Source organism: Strigops habroptila, chromosome 18 (genome assembly GCF_004027225.2).
Source record: "Strigops habroptila isolate Jane chromosome 18, bStrHab1.2.pri, whole genome shotgun sequence".
Taxonomy (NCBI): domain Eukaryota; kingdom Metazoa; phylum Chordata; class Aves; order Psittaciformes; family Psittacidae; genus Strigops; species Strigops habroptila.
The window spans coordinates 1,478,297-1,497,663 of NC_044294.2; the positions used below are offsets into that span (position 1 = coordinate 1,478,297).

General features: G+C 48.8%; 1 protein-coding gene across 4 annotated transcripts in view; it reads right to left on the reverse strand.

Annotated features, from left to right (window-relative positions):
- Positions 1-6,749: 6,749 nt before the first annotated feature.
- The window catches only part of PLXNA2 (plexin A2), a 287,247-nt gene continuing 274,629 nt past the window's right edge, over positions 6,750-19,367 (reverse strand). For all 4 annotated transcript variants that reach the window (XM_030473343.1, XM_030473342.1, XM_030473340.1 and 1 more), the window contains exons 28-32: positions 17,885-18,075; positions 16,938-17,107; positions 14,909-15,121; positions 14,205-14,355; positions 6,750-13,333 (exon numbers count right to left, since the gene is read on the reverse strand). In XM_030473343.1, coding sequence (XP_030329203.1) covers positions 13,238-13,333; positions 14,205-14,355; positions 14,909-15,121; positions 16,938-17,107; positions 17,885-18,075 — 821 coding nt within the window. In that variant the 3' untranslated portion in view covers positions 6,750-13,237. The remainder of the gene's footprint in view (positions 13,334-14,204; positions 14,356-14,908; positions 15,122-16,937; positions 17,108-17,884; positions 18,076-19,367) is intronic.

Below are 19,367 nucleotides of genomic sequence, written 5' to 3' on the forward strand. Positions count from 1 at the left end.
GTTCCGGTACCCCGGGGTTTGGGGAGGCTGCGCTCTTCAAACGGTGATAATTAACCCAGCTGCAGGGTGCTGAGCTCCCTAAATGGGAAGCGTTGGCGAGAGCCATTTGTTTTAATAAGGCTCTATTGTGCCTGTGTGTGTGCACGCGGTGGCTGTTGCTGTGTTTTGGGGCTGTAATTGTGATAACAGATGCTGGCGGAGAGAAGTTTCAGTCCTGGACCTCTTGTCCTGCTCATTATGGCCCCGGTGAACTGCCACTTGCACCCCAACGCTGCTGCTTAATGAGCCTCGCTCAGCAGCAAGAATCAATTAATACTCAAACACCTTGGCTCAGGCTGGGTAAATGGGAAGCCACTGAGTTAAAGCAAAGACTTAACATAACTGTCCACCATGGAGTAGCCACCACAAACTCTGCCATTAGGGGAAACGGGTGTTCTCCTGCATCCCGCTCCCCATCCCAGCCATCTGCAGTGTTTCAGCTGGTTTATCCATGAAGCACGTGGCGAGAAGGAAATTAAAACTCTGCTGTATGTAAATGGGAACCTGTGCAAATGTGCTCAGGAGCAGCTGGGATTTGCCAAGCCAACCAGAAAATGAAAAGATGGGTTTACAAACAGGCAGAGGGCACGTGTGTGTGTGTGCCCGTGGGTGAGCAGGGTGGCCATGGGTCCCCTCCACTCCTCACAGGGTGGGAGAGCTGAGGGCATCAAAGGCAGGAAGGGATTTGCAGCCCCTCATTCTCAAATCCCCTCTGCCAAAGCCCGCTTTCATCCTGAGAGCAATGAAAGGCAATTGAGGGGGACGTGATCTGTAGCTTTGAGCTGCGGGGTAGGTAATAAGGCAGATGAAAGTCTCCTTCTCTTCCAGGTCACTGCTTTGCAGACAGGTCAGGGATCCAGCCATATGTTTAACCCCTGTTTGAAGCGAGGAGGATGCTCTCGTTTCCAGGACTCAGAACATCGCAGGAAGCCCACGCCTGGGGTGTGCTCTAGGTAGAAGCTTTTGCTAAAGACTCATCCTGCAGCTGAACTGGGTTCACTGGAGGTGACAGAGCTGCAGAGAAGTGACTCATGTCTGTGTGACCGCAGTCAGGAGCTGTGCTGGAGGGTGACAGCTCCAAAGACACGAGGGAGGGAGACAAGGAGACAGCAATGAAATGCCTGGGTTCAGGTTATGTGCCAGCCTGGGCTGGCCACGGCAGCTCTAATACATTTCCAGAGGTGCTCCAGGGATGATCTTGCATTCTTCACCCACCAGACCTGAATATATTTCTTTCTGCGGGTTATAAGAATTCACTCTTACACTCTAATTTAATGAGGTGTCTTAAATGTGGATTTAATCACAGCATTAAAGTAATGGTCACTGCATTCTAACTGATGTGTGCAAACACCCTACCTGTGCAGACAGCTCTGCTGCATCCTTATTAATCCAAAAATCATATCCATATTAATCATGCCACAGATTATTACTCAATCCATATCCATTACCAACCTGCTATTCCTCCCACCCGTGCATTTGGATTTTAGCTCCTCACTGCTCCTCTGCAGATGGAGAAAGAGAGTCTGCTTTGTTGCAGAGGTGAAAATTGGGAAGGGCTCCTTGCAGAGCTCCCCACTGCACAGCTCCATATCAGAAGGTAGTCAGTTTATTAGTGTGTGTGTAAATGAGGGATTTGTTTGAGACTTGTAATTAGTACAGTGCTGAGACCACTGTGGAAGTGTTTCCTACAGCCCAGCCCCGGCAGTGCCCTGCTGCTCCGGCTCCTGCTCTGGCAGGAGGAGTACGGCTCTCATGAGCCACACAGGGAATTACAGCATCTCCACAGGGTGATTCTGCTCAGCTGGGGTGGACTTATCTCCTAGAAGCACTGATCTCTGTGCTCTTGTCTGTAGTAGGAGAGGTGAATCCCAACCACCAGCATGATAGGGAGCTGCTGGCCAGGGCCATTATTTTGCTGCCATTCTCACAGCCAGCAGAGCTTATAAATCATAGAATCCCAGCCTGGTTTGGGTTGAAGGGATCTTAAATCTCATCCAGTCCCAATCCCCTGCCATGGGCAGGGACACCTTCCACTAGAGCAGCTTGCTCCAAGACCCTGTGTCCAACCTGGCCTTGAACACTGCCAGGCATGGGGCAGCCACAGCTTCTCTGGGCACCCTGTGCCAGCGCCTCAGCACCCTCACAGTGAAGAACTTCTGCCTCAGAGCTCATCTCAGTCTCCCCTCTGGCAGGTTAAAGCCATTCCCCTTGGCCTGTCCCTACAGACTCTTGTCGAAAGCCCCTTTTCAGCTTTCTTGTAGCTTCTGGAATCCTTCTGGAAGTACTGGGCCATCCTCCTGTTTGTACTTGTACAAGCAGAAAGGCCAGACCATGCGCAGAGCAATTCTTTGACTTCTCTCCCAAAGTGGATTTGAGTATTTCTGGTACTTGATCTATTTGTTTGGTGTATTTGTACTTCGTGACTAGCCTTGAGCCACTTCCCTCCCAGGCAGGGTGCTGCCACTCTGACCTGTGCTTGTCAAAGGCTAAAATGCTATTTGAGCACATATAAAATATGCATGAGGTCTGTGACCTAGTCTATAAACTCCTGTACAGCCTGAGGCAATGCCTTTGTGGCGAGCTCAGAGAGATTGCAGGTTCCTGCTGCAATAATCAAATGGATGTCAAAAGGATGCTTAAAAAACTTGTGCAAGAGAAACTCTCCTCCTCCCCCCCGAGATCATCCCAACACTTCCCTTTGTGGAAGCTGAACACGGCAAAAAGAGCTCTTTTAAGCATTTCTATCTTCTCCTCAAAGCTCAGCCTAATTGAGTGCTAACAAAAGAGAAAATGCTTTCTCCTCTCTGGGCAGCCAGCAGAGCTGGAGCAGAATGATGATGCTGGCTGTGCAGAGCCAGCCAGCTCCATGCATCCCTGCCCTGTATCCCGATTGCTCCCAGGCCACCCTCTGCCACTGTAGCACAAGGGTTATGTGTGTCCAGAGCCACCCAGCAAGGACTTGGCTAATGAATGTTCTAGTCCTGGTGCTTCTGCAATGCCTTTCTGAGGCTCTTGCAATAGAAACAAATCTCCCAACACCTGCATAAGAGATGAGAAATAGCTCTAAGAGATGGCAAGTAGCTCCGAGGGACCCCAGGTAGCTCTGTTCTATTTGTCAGAGGGGAAAGAGGCAGGCAGGTTGTTCACATGGAAAGGCAGCAAAGCTGGGAGCGAGCTGCAGGGGAGAGTAATTCCCTCCACTGCAGGAGTAAATGGAGGATACTTATTGCTTTGGAACACCAGGAGGCTGTGGTGTCTCCAGCTTTGTGTCTGTGGAGCTGGAGGTCCTGGTGGCAAAGCAACCCCAGCAAAGGGCAATTTTCCAATTGTAACCCAAATTCTAATGTAATTCATTGCTGATTTGGCTTTGAATGGGCTACAAAGCAGAAACCCATGTTCTGTATCGCACACCGTTAAGAGCCTCCTGCTCCCACCCCAGCTTGATCTGAAACAGAGCTGGTGTGAGGTGAGCCCAAAGCACCAAGGAAGGATACATGCACAGCCCATGTGGACCCAGTTACAGAGCTCCAAGCTTTGCCTTCAAGTCCGGATGAGCGGGATCTATATATGAACCCCAAACGCTATTGCTGGTGCTCAAGCCATAGACAAGCCTGTTTCCAGGAGCAATAAGGGCGAAATTACTATCATAAACCTCAAGTAATCAAAAGTGAGAAGAACAGCCCAATTCATTAATACCCAGATGAGCTGACTGATAGAGACATTCTTGATTATCAGATATTAGCATGGAGTTAATCTTTACCTGAGTTGCTTCAGCCTGGCCATCCTCCCTCCCTGTTCTTAGACATTTTGCCAAAGGGCAGCATTGAACAGTTGTAATTAGATTCCTTCCTTGGAGTTAATTATGAAGCAACAATAAAGCCTGAGTGGTTTCCATTTTCACAGGTATTATTTTGAACTAAAAACAAATCCTTTGCTTTGGCATCAATAGTTGTAAGTTTAACATGAACCCCGGGGTATAGTCTTAATACAGATATAGACACATTCATGTTGTATTATGCTGTACATCTAATTTATATTGTGTTGTAACACTTCCACATTATTTTACACACACTTGCCTGCACAAACCTACCTATATACTGGAGCAGATACAAGAGGCCTCTCTTGGAAGAGCTCTACATTAATTTGCTATATTTCATCTTGTTGCTGTCAAATCTGTAGCCCCCCACTAGCAACATCAATACTTTGCATGTTCCAGGTTGACCTGGCACCTGGGGAGGTGTGCCCCATAGCAGGGATGGTGAAGGGTCCTGAGCATCCCATGAATCAGTTCTGGCCTAGAGAGGAGCAGTTTTAGCATGGTTATTAGTGATTTACTCCATTTGAAGCAATGAAGCATCCACTCAACCCTAAGCTAAATGTCCATTACAAATGAGTTAGCCACTTAAATGTAGCAAGACCACACATGCTTAGAGGAATAAAAAGCAAGAGGTTTTTGTGGTTATTATTGCCAGTTTAAGATAACTGTCTGATTATGTACAGTTATATGTCACCCTCTAGCTAAGCATTCACAGAAGAGAAAAGATGCTGGAATTTAAACAGGTTAAAATGAACGCCAGAACTGTTCTTGATAATTGAAAGTGCCACCTCCATTAGCTCGCCCTGATAACCAGGCTTGAAAAGCAAATACCAGGACAGTCAAAATCCTTTCCACTATTTACAGAGTGATGGTGATTAAGCACAGGGTGATCCCATCCAGTCAGAAGGCAAAATAAAAGCTGATGGACCCACAACCTTACCCAGGTAAGGTCCAAACCCGCTCTTATAGATGTGCCTTCCAAAGCGTGGCTGTGGCTCTTCACCCTTCTGCATTGGACCTGGGAAATGTTAGAAGGATCTAAGGCATCTGTGTTTTCTATAACCCTTATTAAGCATCACTTGACCTTGTCAGTGCTGAGAAAGCCCTGTGAAGTGCATGCCAGATCAAAATGTAATTTTAATTGAGTATACTTATTATATCAGATATATTAACAAGGTGCAGATGAATTCAAATGACCCCATGGTCAATGCTGTCGATTCAGGTTGAACTGTCTTTTGCCTTTGCTGAGCTGAAGCAGTCAATAACCTCTCAGAGGTTATACATGGAGTGGAAACACTTCCTGCCAGCACCCATCCTGCTGCCTGCCTCACCTCTACTACGAGCAAGTCAGCACAGAGCAGCACCTCTAGAGGTCCTCTCTAACATACCATACCCCTCTCCTCCAGCTCTTAGGAAAGGTCTGGGAATGCCAGTTCAGTTCATATTTTATTCTTGGTATAAATTTAGACTAACCCAAAGGCACAAGTGAGAAACAATCATCTCTTTCCTTCCCAAATTTCACAGATCATCTGACGGAGATTTAGGTTAGACATTAGGAAGTTCATCCCTGTGAGTGCGGTGAGGTGCTGGCACAGGGTGCCCAGAGAAGCTGTGTTTAAGACCAGGTTGGATGGCGCTTGGAGCAACCTGCTCTAGTGGAAAGTGTCCCTGCCTGTGGCAGGGGGGTTGGAGCTGGATGAGCTTTAAGGTCCCTTCAACCCAAACCAGTCTCATTCTATGGTTCTATTCAATAATGGTTGACACCCTCCAGTGCAGCACTGGAACAGTTATGGGACTCTCAGTAACAGAGCTAAGAGAGCCCATGGGATCAATCTGCCAAGGTTAAAAGCTACTGGTTTAAAGTGGGAGATGGCAGGATGTGGCCCAACTGCCTTCCTAAGGTTCATGTCAAGCTCTGCTCTCAGTTTGAGGAAAATAAGGTAAAATGACCTGCCTGAGGAGCAGACTGCCTCACTGACATGATATATTTGCATTAGCTTCAAATAGGAGTAGCTTCCCCTCACCCTATTAGCTCTACACTAAACCAAGTGAAGTCAATGTCAAATGGCTGTATAAAAACTGCGTCTTGGGGCAGCACTGAACTCCCTGCTGTGATCCACAGTGTGCCATGCCTTCCCCTTCTGGGTTAGATTTATCCTTTTTAGTACTTCATTTAGAAAGGGAAAAAAAAGAACCCAACCCCTAAGATCCTTCAGAAAAAGCTGTAAGACCTCTTGTTCCAGATCCCCATGTTTCTTCTTTAATGCTTCCTTAAGGGGCTCCATTTTTCTGTCACTTATCATCATCCAGAGTAATTTTGGGCTGTTAGAGAAAGTTCATTGCTGTAATTGCAACCATATTGGTCATTAAAGTTGACAGGCAGCTGCTGAAGAAGTCACTTGCTGATTCCTACTACTCAGCAGATGCCTCTCAGCGCTCGCTCAAATGTTGGCTTGAATGTAGGAAATGGAAGCAAATGCATTTTACCTGAAGCACTGATAATTTCAAGGAGGGGAAAATAAGAAGAACTCATCCAGGCTGTTGCTTTGTAAACAGCGTTTGCCTGCTCCTTCCTTAACTGGAGTGGATGTTTCCAGTATTTCCTGCAGCCCATATGTTCCTTGGAGCCTCCCCGCATTTACTGCACTTTACTTATCATTTACTCTAGGAAAACAACCCCATGCTGCAAAAAGCAGAAGCTGTTTCTCAAAGGCTGGAGGCCAGGGGTGATCCCAGACTCCATCTGCACCCCTGGCTTTGCTAGACAGGGCTTATTTCCAGATTTCCACTATTGCTGGTGTGATTCAGTGAGTAAATATTTCTCAGCAGCATGCTCAGCTGATACAATACATGCCACACACCACATGGCCGAACAGGAGCTGCTCAGGAGGGCTTTTTTAACCAGTAAACTTTATTTATATATAACAACAGTACAAAGTGAGTCCTTGGCTTGCAAAATAGGAGTGTTTCATATTTACAATAGGTACACAATAATATATTAGAATAATAACAAAACCCCCTTTTTCCTTGGAACATTTTTAAATACTTAAACTTTCTTACAGGGTTTTTGTTTTTTTTTTTTTCCACAACACTTGTAAAAACAACAAAAAAGAACCAAAAAAAAAAACCCTAGACAATCATCTTAAAAAAAAAAATATAATACAGAACTCCAGTGTGTCAAGTATAATGGGGAAGGGAGGAGCCAGTGAACGATACGGTGGAATGGGTACAGATACAAACCAATCCATTATTCCTGCCAATACACACATTCCCTAAGACTGGCATGTGATTATTGTAAGGAGGAGGCAGAAGAAATCAGAAGCTGTTCCAGGGCTGATATCTCTGCATTCTGTGACATTATGGGACAACTCCAGAAGTTTTAGTACCTGCACATCCCCTTCTTGCTGCTTCCCACTTGTAATGGCCCCCAAGGTGCCATTAACACAGAAACACCCATCAATGAGAAGGACATTTTACTGCAATATCTTCTGGAGCTATGAAATAACACGGTCAAAACCACCTCATTTACTTTCCAATGGCTCCTCTTGCAGGCGCACCTCTGCTGCCCAGTCCATGAGATGGGAACATCTGATGGAGACACTGTTGCATAAACTTCCAAGCTTATTTGAAGTAGAGGTATTAAAAATCTCAAAGGAAAGGCCATACAGGAAATCTTATCTTTGATTTGGCAGCCTCAGGAGGCCCAGAGAGTTTGGGATATTGTCCATGCAACTGGATGGACCCTGCAGGTCTTTTGAGCACGTCCTTACGCGCTGCCGGAACGTCTGTTTTGTCAGTGTTATATTCCACTTGTACAAAGAAAGGGGAGGAATGGGCAACACGGGGGGCAAACAGGGATCTGAAAGAACAAGCACACAGACACCTCCGTGCTCACAGCATGGCCAAAACCCCTTCAAGCTGCATTTGAGCTGCTCCTGGTGCAACCTCAGCAGCAACGTTGGCGTAGACACGGAGCTGCTTTTGCAGGAAGGAAGCAGTCGGTCTCTGCTGTCCCATGCTGCTGTCTCCTCCCCACTTCACACCCCTGTCTCAGCCCCCAGACCCGCTGAAACTCCTTGGAGTACAGGAGACCCAGAGGGTTCCACGAAGAGCGAGGAAAGCAGCACGTACCCCACAGAGCTGGGATGCCTCCGTGCCATGCCTTGCCCAGAACAGCACCGCCGCCTGAAGCTGGGGTGGACACAAAGCCTTGCAGGAGGCAAAAGTCAGTTTGGAGATTCCCATCCTCTTCCCCTTCAAAACTGATCTGATCAACCTACGTTTCAATGGCACATTCAGGGTTGCTCAGCTCAGCAGATCCCGAACGGCACCTTCTTCACAGCATTCACTCTCATTATTTCTCCACCAGAAGTCTAATAAAACAAACCCCAACATCCTGTCCTTGAGGGTGCTGGGGGGGCCCTATAGCTGTCACCAATGCTTTGCCTTCAGCCTCTGACCCACTGGTCTGAGTGGCCTTGGATGAAGGCTGGGTTGCTGCTTTCGCTAAAAACACATTCACTAACCACACGGGACTGCTCACCTGGCTCTACCTAGTACACAACTATTTACAGTATCACAGCTCCCTGTGTTACTGGCTTGTGGTTTATGGTACAAATACAATTCTGCAATTGGATGGCTGAAGCTTTGTGGCATTTTAATGCCTCTTTGATGTCAGTTATTTATTCACCTCTGAACATTTTTTCTTCTCTCCATGGCACAGTCACACTTGAGCTCCCCTGATGCCCCAGCTCATTCAAGTCAAGTCTGGTTTAGTTTCATTTAGTTTGCTGAGCTGAGTCCTGGTGCCAGGTAAGCTCTGACAGCGCTGGAAACGGGATGAGAGCCAGCAACAGGCAAGAACATGGCTGGGCTGCTGCCAGGGAACCAGCTCGAGGCACAGGAGCACGATAGGGACCGTGCCGGGAGCTGCTCTGTCCTTTGCCAACCTGCTGCACTGGGACAGGGTGAGGGCTGCGGGCAGGTCCGTGCTCCCCATCCCCACTGGCTGCTTGGGACTTGCGGAAACCCTCTCTGTAGGTCATGCCCACCAGAGGAGGGAAGAGCTCCGACCCTTTCCACGCAGACTTGAACAACGTGCACCGAGGTGCTCAGAACCAGCAGCGCACAGGAATGTAACCCCTTTAAGAGCTTTAAGCCTTCTTGCTTTTGTTCTCCACATGCCCTCTCAAATTGCTTCCTACATTATGACGTTTTGGGTGAAGTCCAGTTGAAGGAAGGAGAGAGAACTCACGTGGGGATGGGCCATGAGGATTTTAAGACAGTGTGTTGAAGGCACTGCTGTGATGAAGGTCTCGGTTGCCACCACGTCGAGTGGCTGCACTCGTCATCCCCACTGTGTTGCAGCACTGAGACCTGTGGGAAGGCATCGCCGGCCGGCAGGCTGGTCCATGCTGCATCACACAGGGGCTGCAGCACTTCTGGCCGTGCTGATCTCTCCTGCCTCCCTTTTAAACATAAATTCATCCTTTATGGCAAAGCGTGGACCACTTAACGTCCACATCCTCTGTACTTTGGTGGGCTGCAGCGTTGCAGTGCTCCACAGCGGGGCCCATGCGGAGACAAGCTTGCCTGTAGGTTAGACTCTTGTATATGGGTTTTTAATAAAGGCTTTCAAGGTGGAGAAGAGTTTGATTAGCACCTTTCTCCCCCTTGGAGTGGGTGCTTTGATAGCTCATGAGCAGAAGATTAAATGGAATTATTCAAGCAGTGACACCAGGCAGAGAGATTCCGGAAAATGACATCTCCCACTTTGATGTTGGAATACCTGAAACAAAGTGAACCGGAGAATCAAAACACTAACTGGCCTTGCAGGAGGAAGGGGGCAATGAGAGGGATGTGAAATGGTTTCATCTAAGGCAACGTCACTGCCCCCTCCTGACCAAAACTCGAGTTCAGTTTGCTGCAAGTGCAAAGAAAATGCCATTTTGAGATCTGAAGCTTCCTCTTCCTAAAGGAGTAATGGAAAAGTCGGATGCAAACAGGGCAATGGATTACAAGCGCTTTGCCCCGAGGAGATATATTGCTTCATTCCATATAACTGCCTGTAAAGATTCATAATTAATGCCAACCACCATGAGTAGATACTTGGCAGATTATTTATATAGCCTACCACTTCCAGCCAGCACCGTGCCGTCCCCACACCATCCTCCTAATGCCTTTCCAGATGATGGAAGCAGAGGTGTTGCTGCTGCTTCCCTCCAAAGTCAGTCAAAAGTGTAATAGCTTCCTGGTTTGCAAAGTGCTCCTGCTGCTTTCCCTCTCCTCCTCTGCTCAAATTCCTCCCACAGCACAAAGGACAGACTCAGTTGTCCCCTTCTCTCAGCGCTCTCCTGCATTCATGGAATACAGACCCTGTGTTTGGATACCTTGAATTCTTTGAAGCCTTGCTTGCAAACCAATCCCTCTGGACTCTGAAACTGGTTTTCTTCACTCTTCCTCTCTCCCCTCCGTCTTTACCTTTCAGGATAACCCCAGTTTATAGGCCCTTTCCCAGGCTCCATTCATGGGATGAGAAAGGCTGCTGAGAGGCAAACTGTCCAAGCAGGCCTGGCAGCCTATCACACTACGTGAGCATCTCAAGCAGGGAGACGTCCTGTGTGCCACCTCTCCTGCTGCCTGCTCATGAGGGAACAGGCAGCCAAAATGCATGTGGAGAAGAGACTGGTCACCAACATCACTGCAGCACCCACCCTCAGATTGCTCCACAAACCCCCTGCCTGAGAACCCAGGGGATGGTCAGGGACCTCACTGAGAAAATACTGGAGGAGAGGGAAAGACAAAGTGTTTGCTCAAGGGGTGCTCCTGGCCCAAAAGTAGAGAGGAGGAGGAGGAGGAGGAAAGTCAGTTTAAAAGCAGCTACTCAAAAGCCTCTCAAATAGATGTGAAGAAAAGAGGACCACGACATGGGCTGCTGGGCAAGCCCGTATTCACCAGCACCCAGGCGACAAAAAGCAAGGTCTTTGCTTTGGGCAGTACTCGTATTTTGTGAATCCTGCAGAGGTAACTATTCAGACTAATATTTAGAAGTGTTTGGAAACTGTTTGGAAACCACTGGGAAGAGCTTTCTTTGGGTTTCAGAGTACCATAAAACTATGGTGAATGAGCTGAATACAAATACCCAAAACAATGACCACAGTGAAGAATATAGATCTGGAAATCCCTCCTAAGCTGTGTGCTGGATCACTGCGAATAGCAGCAACAGAAACCAGTGAAAAAAGAGGAAAACCTGCACATTTTCTGTCTTTGAAACCAGATTTACTGTGCAGAGAAGGATCCTTGGGAAGAGAACTCAGGCAGTACAAATCCTGCTCTGCTGCTCAGTCCCTCCTGCCAGCTCTCTCTGTGCCTCACTAAATCCAAACCTTCCAGTCACAAAGCTCAGGCTGTTGTAAATGTCAAGAACTTATTGCACAAGTCTGATCATTATCATCAGTATTCTCTTCCAGAGTATTAACAGGGCCCAGAAAAACTCACAGAAGTGGATTACCTAAAGCAAGTGGACTTGGCATGGCTTTTACTGAACCATAATTAAAGCAAGCAGCTTCCTGAGTATTTCTCTACGTGCTTTTCCCCTCCCTGTTGCTGGCTCCCCTTAGGACTGCATCTTGAGACCAAAAGCCAGCAGCTCCTGGTGCATGGGGAGCCCATGGTGACCCTCCTGGGCTCCTCTGGTGGAGGAGGTGGACAGATATGAGAATGGATTTTCCTTTGACACACACTGGCTGCAAACTAAGGTCCCAATCTGGCACAGCACTGCCCGGGCAGGGCTGAGCTATCTTGCCTGAAGCTATTTTGCTGCCACTGCCAAGCTGGTGCTGTCAATACTTGTATTTCCATGAGCCCTGTCCTTCTCACTGCACAAAGATCAGTATTTACTAGAAAGAGAAATATTTACAGCATTCCTTCCCCTCCTGGCACTCTACAAATGGACACGCATAAGCTTTGGTGTCTTAGAAAGAAATAACACTCACAAACATTTGCCTGTCACTGGCCACAAGAACACGTGCCAGTGGGGCCAGCAAGGAATTGAATAGAACGACGACATGCCGAGACAGAGACAAGACAGCAGCGCTCGCTGGCCGTGGAGTGCTGGTTAAGGTTTTCCCTTGCCTAGAGCAAAGATCTCTTTCCCTTTCCCAGTGGAAACACACATTCTGGGCCTCACCCCGGGCAACACTGCTAATGTTGGCTGAGAACCTCAAAGCTGTGCTCATCAACCCCGTAAGTCAAACAGAAAAGCAAGAAACATCTCATCTCACTACGCTTAGTCTTTTCAAGTATCACTCACTGTAAACATTGGGGGTTTGTTGGGTTTTACCACAAGAAATCAGAGGCGCTGCCAGAACCCCCCCCAAAACCCAACCAAGGAGCCCTGCCCGACAGGGAGAGGGCAGCCAGCCCCTTCTGCTCCAAGTGGACCAGCAACATGCCAACTGGGCATGGCTATGGCCATGCCATTGCTGAGGGTACAGCTGCATCACCACGGAAGCACTGGCAGACAGCAAGGTGGGATGGGGGGAGAAGAGGAAAGCATTTAAAATCAGGTCTTTCCTCATTCAACAGAAAGTGGGATTTAAAAAATATATATATATTGACACTATATAAATACATAGATAAAGCTGGATTTCAAGACAGATTGGATGATCCGATGGTTCCGCAATTCAGGTAAAGTTAGTTTTAAGAGCCTCTAAGTTACTCAGCCACTGAACTGTTTTCTGGCTCAACTGCTGTTTTACTCATGTAAAAAGGTGTGGTGCAAACTTGTGCTCGTATTTCTTTATAAGATCCCAAAAAAGAAGAACATTTTGGTTCTCCAGACTTCCTAACTGGTGTAAGAGTCCGTTCGCAGAATGCCTGAGCTGCATCCTTGGGAGTCTCTCAAGGACAGGAGTCAGAGCTGAACCTTGTTCCTTGTTGCCAGGATTTTCTCTGTGGCCTCTGTGGTTTTTGCTCTATTTCTTCCTTTTTTTTTCTCTTTTTCCTTTTTTTTAAAAAAAAAAAAAAACCTTTAAATAAAGTTTTATTTTCTAATATACATCAAACAATTTTCATGCAAAGCAGCAGTCATGGAGATATCCAGACTTTCCAGGTTCCTTCCTTCTATGTATGCTTGAAAAAAATGATCCATCTTGATTTGACTTTGATTGAGATGCTTTGTCTTTTTTCTCTTCCTCCCTTTTCAAACCAGATCCTATATGATTTGGAGCACAGTCAGTCCTTGGGCCTGTCTCTGCTCCCTCCAGAAGAGCCTTGGTATTTATATGTGTCCAGTGCCTTCCTTGCTGGTTCTCCCTCTGGATTCCCGAGAGTCCGTGCAATCCTCTGCCCTTTGCTGCCCGTGAGCACCGCAACCTTTCTTCAGCTCTCAATAGACATGGCACCAATGAGTTGCTCTACTTTGTATGCCAGACGCTGCCTACGTGCCTGTTCATCCTGCTCCAGAGCCCCAATGAGCTGGTACAGAAAAAGAGACAGGAAAAAAACCAAGAGAAAGAAGTCAGTGTGTGAGAGGGGGAGGTGGAGGTGGGTGGGCAGCAAGATGTGAGCAACTTGAAATGGGGATGTGTGAAACTTAAATAACAAGTGGCAAAGCAATGCGACGAGCGCTTCACCGCAGCCATGCCCACCCATTTGTTGGACTGCTCGGTGCATGTCATCATGCACGCCCATCATTCCCACTCTTGTACCTTGGACTCCACATTTCTTGTCTCATTTAGCAGGAAAGTGATGAGATTTTTAAACCCTCATCAAGTGGCATTGTATTACAAATGCATCCATGCAATTAAATGACAAACCCTTTCCTTTTAACGGACATAATGGCAAAATAGGTTCTTCTTACACTGAAATGAAGAGGTGGAACAGATGGTGAGAACTTGGTTTCAAGTGATGCATTTATTAAAGAAGCTCACACTGCCAGTGATTCTTTGCAAACAGGAGTCTGCGTCACTGCAACATGGGATTTGTACCACGCTGTTCCCAAAAGATGGGGATGTTTCTGGGGAGCTTCACTGGGTCATGACGATTTTCCACTGCATTTACGAGTGGGTGTATGCCAAGGCTGAGGAACCCAGTTGCTCCCACAATATTTTAGCTCTCAATCCTTATGGAAAGCACGCTATAGGCATGGCCAGGACCTGAATTTCTATATGCATGAACAGAGCAGGACAGCAGCAGTGCAAGCTATGGCTGTGCTGCATCAAGGACAAAGAGGAAGGAGCAAGCAGAATTGTTGCACATCCCAGTACGCACAGAAACGCGGCTCCTCTCCCATGCTGTGTGTGCCATGGGGCAGCATCACCTCTGTGCCCACCCCAGGGACACCCACCTCCTCGCTGTACTTGCTGATGTAGGAGTAGATCTCGTTGAGTGCACTCAGCATATTAAACTCGACGGAGTGCAGGCGTGACTGCTCGGCGAGGTAGGCGTTCATGTCCTGGTCACTGATGGCAGGGAGCTTGGCAATGTCTGCATAATACCTGTGGGAAGGAAAGGCTGAGGGAGGCCATGGGAAACACGAACTGTCCCTCTTCTCCTTGGGATTTAAACTAAGCTCTGGAAGGAGAAGGACATCGTTTTGCTTTATGCTTACACCTAGCAAAACAGGATCCTGGTCTGGAAGAGGTTCTAGTACCTAAAGCGGCTGACAACAAAGCTGCAGAGGGACTTTGAACAAGGGCCTGTAGGGACAGGCCAAGGGGAATGGCTTTAACTTGCCAGAGGGGAGATTGAGATGAGCTCTGAGGCAGAAGCTCTTCCCTGTGAGGATGCTGAGGTGCTGGCACAGGGTGCCCAGAGGAGCTGTGGCTGCCCCATCCCTGGCAGTGTTCAAGGCCAGGTTGGACACAGGGGCTTGGAGCAACCTGCTCTAGTGGAAGGTGTCCCTGCCCGTGGCAGGGGGTTGGAGCTGGATGAGCTTTAAGGTCCCTTCCAACCCAAACTGTTCCGTGATTCTGTTCTATGGCAAAAGCCACCCTGTGCATCACCGGCTACCAAGAGCAAAGCTGCTTCTCCCCACATTCTGCTGCTCACCTCTCCACCCAGCTCTTGTAGCTGGGGATGTCCTTGGCGTACAGCAGCTTGTTGGAAGGAGAATCCTTGCCCAGGCGGTGCTCCGAGGTGGAGCAGGAATCCATGAAGGTCTGAGCCACAACAGAGAGGCAGGCATCTGTGATGCTGCCTTTGTGGATATCAAACACAAACTGGGGGTTTTTGATGACGTTCACCCAGAATCGGAGAGGCAGGCTGTCAAGAAACCAAATTAAATGTTAAGACAAAGACCAGGAAAGGACACGTGCTGCAGTTTGTGTTCCCAAGCAGAATACGAATGGTGGGAAGCAACAGTAATCTGCATAGGAGCTGGGCCAGGCCCATCCAACACCAGTTAGCCCAGTGCTGCCCAGATTGCTTGTGATGGGTCATGCTATGCCTGGGCTGGACACTACTGCCCTGTGTGCCCCGGGAACGCGCTGGGGTCTGGTCCTGGACAGAAAGGTGGAGCAGATGAGAGCTGGGTGCTGAGGGCAGGCTGCCTGTACCAGGGCAGAGCTGGGCAGCGTTTGGTGGTGCTGGATGAGCAGTTCCACCAGGAGCCCATTAAACTGAGTTCGTTAGAGCAGAAGCCTATGGCACGGCTGAGCCGCTGCCTGGCTACTCCACAGTCCATCATCTGCGAGCGGTGCAGCAGGCATCAGAGGCTTTGTCCCCAAATCCCGAGGCCTTTGCAATCAAAGGGGAATTATTATTCCTTTTTTCTTTGCCTGTATAGCAGGATCAAAAAAACAGCTGCTGCTTTCTATTACCTTTCAAGTCTCAGCTCTCTCCATCTATCCAGCTAGCTGCATGGAAGACTTAACTCTTGCTGCACTGCAGGCAAGCAGCTCAGCCATATCACCACTAGCACCAGCTCTACCGACCCCCATCTCTCTTTTCCGAGCCATTTGCTTTGACCTGCTCCTGGGGCATAAACCCTCTCCCATCTCCCCACTAAAATTCCCATTTGGGAATGCTGCAGCGAACCAAAGTGCTCAGCAGAGCTGTTAGCACAGAGACCAAATTTCTGCCCTTCTCTGGAGCCTCCCATACCCTGGGGCAGAGGGAAGGACCAGGGCTCTGTGGTCTGATGGCTCTAGCAGAGCAAACTCTGCTGGTTGACACTTTCTTTTTTATTCCTTTAAGAGGTCTCATCTTTTTTTGGTGATTTGAGAGTTTTATCCTAATAACTCCTTCTTTTAGACTATCAATAAATTGTTTTTAGCCTCACGTAGCCTTAGCAGGGAACTCAGCTCTTGCAGCCATGATGATTAGAGGCCTTTTAAACCACAAGGGACTTAGGGGAGAAAATGCAAAGTCTTCAGGGAGCAACCATTTGTGGTGCCTTTTTTTTTCCCAACCCATGCTAAATTTCTAACCCAGAGAGCTTTTAATCCTAAAATAACAGCACTGGTGGAGACGTGAGAGCTCTTATTGTATGGAGGAGGCTGAACCTGGCTGCAGTCTGTGCTAGTGGCACACGGGGCTGGCTCCTTCCCCCTTTGCCACCTCCTTCTGCTGCCTAAATCCTCCAGCTGCTGCCCAAAGTGATGGGAAAGATGCAGCAGGCACTGAGCAGCCTGTGCTAGTATTCATGGTGGTGCAGGCAGGATGGTGCAGGCATGGAGCCCTGCTTCCCACTGCAGACTTAGCAAACCCAGTGATTTCCGAAGTCCATGTGTGTAGATCTACAGCCTGAGGACACTGCCCAGCACCAGCCCGGGCAGAGGAGCCAGAGACACCCAAGTTTGTGGTTCAGCAGTGCACCAGGATTTCAGCTCATTTGTGCACATGGGGCAGCACGATCCAGGAGCAAACCCCACTGCCACATCCCCATGGCGCACTGGGGCAGCAGTGGTGCTGGTTGAAAAGCATCAGCATGGCTTCATGGTACATCCCATGCTTTGGAGCTATGGGACTTAGTTGTTCCCAGCCTTCCTGAAGCTCTTCCCCATCTGTTTTTCTCTAGCACACAGATAACTGCTCAGTCCTCAGGTCTGCGCCTCCCTCCACCCTCCTCCATCCTTACCAATTGCTCTTCCACGTGTGCCTCACGTCTGTGTCATGGATGCCGTGCTTATCTGCCTGCTCATCCAGGAAATCGAACATGTACTTGATGGCGAGCGGGAGCGCGCTGCCGCGGTGCACGGTGCTGAACAGCGTCTCGAACAAGTCATCCACAAACTTCTGCAGCGTACCCTAATGGGAGCAGCAAAGGAAGAGGTGACAGGAGGGACTGGCAGCGGTGGTGCCAGGGGGGATGCCAGATGGTGTTACTAGCTCTGCACAGCCCCATAAAGTGCCACCATGGACCTCAAGGTTTAAGTAAGGTCAGGGTCTTTACCAATGCCGGGGGAATGCTCCAGCCTGTAGCTACTAGTGGCTGCATTTACGCTTTATTTCTAACCTGAAACAGTTTCTTTTGCTTTCAAAAGCCAATTTGTGTTATCTTCAGTGAAATGCAGGAAAACTTTGGCCAAGGAAAATGGTTAAATATTTTCAGGCACTGCTGCGCCTCTCCAATCATAGAATCAACCAGGTTGGAAAAGGCCTTTAAGTCCATCGAGTCCACCCTCTACCCCAGCACTGCCACGTCTGCCACTAAATCATGTCACTGAGGGCCTCATCTACATGGTTTGTGAACACTTCCAGGGACAGTGACTCCACCACTGCCCTGGGCAGCCTATTCCAATGCCTGAGCACCCTTTGGGGAGGAAATTGCTCCTAATCTCCAGTCTAAAGCTCTTTGTTTTTTAATACTGTGCAGATGAATGAAGTATTGCAGCAATCACCTTGCAGTGAGAGGAAATCTGGGTTGTGTTTCTGTTGCTGCTCCAGGAGCCAACCAACCCCAGGGGGCCAGGAAAGCCCAACATAAACAGCCACTCCCCAAGCATCATTAGGGGCCACACAGGCAAGTGTGTATAGGTGAATCTCCCTATTCACTTCCCAAAAGATCTGGCACGTGACAGTTACCTTTGTAGCCAAGAGCCTGGTCAGGTAGATCTCAGACACCATCTTACTGCCCCGGTCTCCTTCCTTCTGGTCTCCGTGGTCATGGTTTTTGACCAAGTGCCAGACCTTGACCCCGCTCTCCAGGTCAGGGGTGATCATGGGGGCCCGGGAGCGCAGGCTGTCGGGGCTGCCAGTGTAGCGGAAGGTGGAGTCTGAACAACAGGAGGAGAAGTCAGTCATGCTCAAAGCAAACCCTCTGTTCATTTCCCTGTCTCTTCTCAGTGATGGCTCTATGCTCACTAATGCCAGAATCACCCACACCATCTTTTTTATGGGGTAATGAAGTGTAATTCCACCCGGGCACCAAGAAAATTTGGTGTTTGCCAAAGATACGTCTTGGTCTTAGCAAAGAATGGTTTGGGTTGGAAATGACCTTGAAGCTCATCCAGTTCCAACCCCTGCCACGGGCAGGGACACCTTCCACTAGAGCAGGTTGCTCCAAGCCCCTGTGTCCAACCTGGCCTTGAACACTGCCAGGGATGGGGCAGCCACAGCTTCTCTGGGCACCCTGTGCCAGCGCCTCAGCACCCTCACAGGGAAGAAATTGCACCTAAGAGCTCCTCTCAATCTCCCCTCTGGCAGGTTAAAGCCATTCCCCTTTGTCCCTACAGGCCCTTGTCCAAAGCCCTTCTCCAGGTTTCTTGTAGCCCATTTAGGCACTGGGAGCTGCTCTAAGGTCACCCCAGAGCGTTCTCCAGGCTGAACCAGCCCAGGTCTCTCAGCCTGGCTCCATAGCAGAGGTGCTCCAGCCCTCAGAGCATTAATCACTGAATACAGTTCTTTAGATTCCAGCCTTTCTGTTTTCACACTCAGACATGGGACTTTTCTGCTCCATTCACATCGTTTACTTATGTGAACTCAGTAATCCAGGTCCATACAAGATTCTTCCACGAGTTACAGCTCACACACATCAATCCTGGGCACCGGCTCCTGCAGCACCTGAGTCCTGACATCAATAATAACAAGCCGCCCAGCACAACCAGCACAAAGAGCAGAGGAAACTCTGTTCTTGGTCTTGAGGCTTTCATTAGAGCAACAAGGGCTCCAGCTGAGCACCAATGGCAGAGCCTGAGGCCAGTCCTGCACCCCAGCCGAGCATCCAGCCCCCCTGTGGTCCCTGTCTCTGCCCTCCTACTGCAGGGAAACAGAGCTCAAAGGGGAGCAGACAAAGGATTTTTCCCTTAATTGCTCAGTAACCACGGAGAGATGTGAGATCTATTTAACTTCCCAAAGAATGTGCCTCCCTGCATCCCATCCGCGGTGTCTTCAAGGCGAGACCCAAGGCGGAACGGCACAACCACGTGCTGCTGGGATTTTTCCTCTCCCTACATGTTCTTTGTTCTCTGGGAACCTCGTGCATTTGCTCAAGTTTAGCCTCCAATTCCTTGCTCACCCTCCTCATCAAGAATAAGAGGATCAATCACAAATCAGCCAAGGGAAATAC